At 42.0% G+C, this 4,665-nt stretch overlaps 1 protein-coding gene across 1 annotated transcript; it reads right to left on the bottom strand.

The window, feature by feature from the left end:
* Positions 1–2,690: 2,690 nt before the first annotated feature.
* Positions 2,691–4,476, bottom strand: TSNARE1 (t-SNARE domain containing 1). The gene is made up of 2 exons (XM_075825679.1): positions 4,030–4,476; positions 2,691–3,283 (listed from the first exon to the last, which is right to left on the bottom strand). The coding sequence occupies exons 1-2, from the start codon at positions 4,460–4,462 to the stop codon at positions 2,730–2,732; spliced, it is 987 nt and encodes a 328-aa protein (XP_075681794.1). The 5' UTR covers positions 4,463–4,476; the 3' UTR covers positions 2,691–2,729.
* Positions 4,477–4,665: the final 189 nt, after the last annotated feature.

Below are 4,665 nucleotides of genomic sequence, written 5' to 3'. Positions count from 1 at the left end.
AACAGTCTGTCTTATCTACGGCCATTAGTCCTACAGCCAGACACAGGATTGTGGGAAAGAAGAGGGGGGGGGGGGGCTGATCTCCTGGGGCCCATCTAGCCAAATTATTAACACATTTTTCAATTTAGATTTAAATAGGAGACCAAATAGGATAAAAGGAGGAGGAGATTATGAAAGGAATTGCTGGAATTATTTTGTGTGCGGTATTTTCTATGTTAAACTCAAACCAAAACTAAAGCTTCCTACGTGGAATTCCATGTGTCGGTCTCTTAGGCTCTGTTCGCATTACGTTCTTCCTTTATGTAGACCGACGTATACCCGACGCCAAAAGAATACACTTTTGGCAACTTCCGGGTCCATAGGGCTCTATGGATATGGTCAGTGTAGGCTTAACATACGAAAAACGTGGTGTGGACAGAGCCTTACCGTTTTATTAATTGCTACTTCTATCATTATATAATACACGGAGGCCTTTGTATAGCAACAGTCTGAATCGGGCTTCGGTGACACACTTTTTCGACTTAATTCAGTAGGATAAGTCTGTGCTACTCATGCAGGCACTAGAACTTCCTGTATGATGTCATTACATGGACTGTACCACACAGGCTCTCCACAGGGGGGAGGACAGGAACTCCCCACAGTTACTGCTGATGACTAGACTGACTCCTGTCACACAGTTATAATAAAAAAAGATTCCAGTTCAGCCTCCATGGCTCTATACTTATAATCTCTTATCTTATATAGGAGAATATTGAGGGAAGAATAACAACACTGTCCTTCACAGCAGGCCGAGATCGTACTCTTTCTAACGGCTCATGTGATGCTGTGCTGAGGCATCATGGGAGTGGAAACATAGGTAGAAAAAACAGCGTGAAATCTAAAATTCAAGTAGCAGTCTGATTCGAAGCCGGACTGCAGGAACGGGAGTACAATATACATAAAAAGTGCAGAGTGGATAGACAATCAGGGGGGGGGGTGCAGTAATATAAAGTTGTGTTTCTGCTGGAAGTCTCCTTATGTAGGAGATTGGACACTTATAATGTGGTGACAGAGTCTCTTAGGCCCTGTTCACACAAAGTTTTCTGCCGCCGATTTTTATGCGGAAAACGCATCGGAATCAAAACGTCCGAATTCGCCCCCATTGATTTTGGGCGTTTATTTCCCCGGGCGGTTTTGGAAAAAATTTTTCCTGCGGTCCTTGCATCAGCTTCAATGGCTGCGGGCGAAAAATGCAGAAAAAAGCGTATATAGTTAAAAATCTGCCTAAAAAATTCCTGAAGGATGTCTGAGGCTGATTTTTTCTGCCTGCAAAAAAAACTGTGTGTGAACAGGACCATAACTCTTTCAGCACCAAAGGGATCTAGTCATACATCTAGAATACAGACATTTAAACATGGGTACAATACTGACGTTTGAATGAGGCTGGCAAGTCGGAAATGATTGTGCGTATTATTAATTAAGCCCTACCCTACGCTTAGATGACAAAAAATGGTACATTTAGCGAACAGTATATGTAAAGGGGAGTTCACATCAGTGTTCGCTTTGACTGCGCTATTGATTCCGTCATAACAACGGAACCGTTACGGAACAGAGACAAATGGAAACAATTAGCAACGGAAACATTACCATTGAAATCAATGGTAATGCGATCGCAAGCTATGGTTTCCGTTTGCCTTTCCGTTGATGGGCTCCTCCGACGGAAAGGGCTGACGGAACCCATCAACAGAAAGCGAACGCCGATGTGAACCGGCCCTAAACCTTTGAAAGGGAGTGTGTTTGGTGCAACTTTCTAATTCGTTTTTATTCATTTTAACTTTTTGAGATGCAGCAGCTTTGTATCCTGTATCCGTCATGTCAGCGGCACTGACGGGTTCAGTGTCAGCGGGTCCTGCGTGTCTCCGACAGCTCATAACTTAGATGTAACCGATTACAGGTGGATCCCGCGTGGACCCGCTGACACCGAACCAGTCAGTGCCGTTGACCTGACGGATACAGGATTCAGCGAACGATACAGCTGCTCTGTATCCTGTGTACAAAGCAGCTGCATCTCAAAAAGTGAAGAATTGTTAATAAAAACAAAATTAGAAAGTTGCACCAAACATTTTTTTTAATTAAAAAAAATACTTTCGAAGGTCTATATCGCCCTGAAGGTTGATTTTTATATTGCAATATAAAGAAACAAAAAAAGAATGAAACAAAATAAACCAGGATCTCTGCATATATATATATATTTCTGCCTACATGAGGCACGTCATATTGCTATGAAATGGCGTCAGTTCCGTAACGCTGCTTTGTAGTGCGATTCCGACACAATCCTATTATTAGCTACTTATAAACGAATATGCGTTCCGTTCGGTTGGACTACTTACTCAGCAGGATAAATACGTGTGGGTATTTTTTGTTGTTGTTTTGTTTGTTTGTTTTTTTAAGACTTTTTTTTTAAATTTATGTAAGAAAAATATTATCTTCGAATAAAAAGAACACATACAAAATATTTTCTCACAAACCAATAAATCCAGATAGAAAATATGCACAATGTATCTTCACGACCTACAAAAATGGCTCTATGTATGCAATGTATAAGGAAAGTATCTGTCCGCTATCAATCTAGCAAAAGGAAAAAAAAAAAAAAAAAAAAAATTGTTTTTTTTTTGTCCGTGAATACAAAAAATTGTTCTAAAGTCGTTAACTTTTTAGTTTTTTTTTTTTTCTCCCATAGAAATAAAACTCTACATTTCTTCTTCAACTTTCAAGATCATGCCAGAGTATACTTCCACTCCCGAGGGACCGCCTGATTCGCCACTAACTACTCGGGAGGCAGATCGGGTAGGGGGACCTTGCTTACGTTCCTGTACAAAATGAACAGTTTCCCTGTGTAAATGGTTACCATCCACCATTTTTTCCAAGGTCCGGTTTAAAATCTCCACGTTGTCCGCCAAGCGCCGGCTTTGCTCTACCAGGTTCTCCAGTATGAGATTTTGCTGGACCATAAGGGACGTTTGTTGCTGATACCAAGACGTTAAAAGCGTATTCTGTTGTATTTGACTCTCCATCAATCGTTTTTCGAAATCGGAGACTTCTTGTTTCCTACGCGGATTTGCTGCCGAAAGTCTCCTCACGTAGGTGGATTTCATCTGGTTCTGAGGAGAGGATGACGGAGATGGAGAAGAAGCAGAGGTCTGAATGATCACAGGATGATCAGACATATCGGGCTCATTTGAAACAGCCATTTCTATTGTTTTTAGAGGTACCCATGTACAACCAGGGCCATTTTCCTCCTCATCTGTGGGAATTAAAAAAAAAAAATAAATAAAATTACTAACTGTAAAAAAAACAAACACAAAAAGAAACAAAACCTGCGTCGATAATACGACCAATGCAAAATCAGTATCCACAGAGAGAAAAATAACTTACAAATTTACCAAGTGCTTATGGAGCTGCTGACTGACCCCAACCACTACGCTCATTGATCCCAACCACTGCACTCGACCACTGAATTTTATATTACAACAGGGATATCAATTAAATCCGGGACGTCCAACAACTGCACCAATGTAAAAGAAAAAACTCAAAAACCGCGGCACAACCCTAAACATCAATCAAATGTCTAACACTTTGCCACCGAATGTAAGTCTTAGGCTCTGTTCACATCACGTCAGAGCAATACTTCGAAGGTATACGTGAGGAGTATTCTCCGACATATGCCACTGTAAAGCCATACAGTGGCACGCGCCGACCATTGGCCACATTGCTAGAAAAAAAAAGAAGAAAAACATAGGTTTTTTTGGTGGACCACTGCATAGGAAGGCACAACCTGCTGCACTTTCCTATACGGTAAAGAAAAAAAAAAGTACCGCCCGATGGACGCCAAAAGGACACTTTTTTGACCTCCGTTGGGTGAAAAAGGGCCTATGGCTATCTTCGCTTCGGCGCCTGCGTCAGGAGCTTTCCCGGCGCTTACGTCGAACGTGTTGACATGTCGTGACGTGGACAGAGCCTATGAGCTTTGGTTGCTCCAGACGTTTTTACCTGACTGAAGCTCCAGAGCTATATGTGGGGTATCAATTTCCACATCGATTTCATCATGTTCATCTTCATCATCATCACCTCCAAATCCAGGATAGACATCACTATTTGTATCATTAAGTAGAGCTGAAGGGCTGGAGTTCCTGGTCATACCACCTGAAGATACAACCGACCGTTTTATAATAGCCAGTTTCTCCTTAGTCCGTCTCTTCATGTCGTCCCATCGCCTTCTCAAGTCTCTAGTGGTTCTCGGAGATCGTGCCACCGCATTGATTTTCTTGGCGATTTCTAACCAGATCCTCTCTCTGGCCGGTTGGCTCAGGTTTACCCTCTCGCTTCCGTAGAGTTTCGAGTGATTTTTGGTTACTTCGGCCACCAAAATTTCAAGCTCAAGAGGAGAAAATTTCTCCTTCCTCTTCCGGGGGGCACAGGCCATTCTAAAGTTGCGCCTCTTGTAAAAATGAAACAATAAGGGCTGTTTGAAACTGCATTCCAAAAAATACCAAGAAGTAACACAAAACTTTGAACATTCTTTTTTAAAAAGTCTACCACTTGTATGAGCGGAGGCAAACTTTTTGAGAGCTTATATTCGACACAAGCCAATAGGAACCACAGCAAGATCCCCCATCGTCTGGCACC

This window comes from Rhinoderma darwinii, chromosome 5 (assembly GCF_050947455.1).
Source record: "Rhinoderma darwinii isolate aRhiDar2 chromosome 5, aRhiDar2.hap1, whole genome shotgun sequence".
Lineage (NCBI taxonomy): Eukaryota > Metazoa > Chordata > Amphibia > Anura > Rhinodermatidae > Rhinoderma > Rhinoderma darwinii.
The sequence above is the reverse complement of the archived record's forward strand: the minus strand, read 5'-3'. Positions and strand labels throughout refer to the sequence as shown.

Coding starts and splice junctions, on each gene's coding strand:
- TSNARE1 (XM_075825679.1), bottom strand. CDS start 4,462: ATGGCCTGTGCCCCCCGGAAGAGGAAGGAGAAATTTTCTCCTCTTGAG. Junction 3,284..4,029: donor AGCTCTGGAGCTTCAGTCAG/GTAAAAACGTCT, acceptor TAATTCCCACAG/ATGAGGAGGAAAATGGCCCT.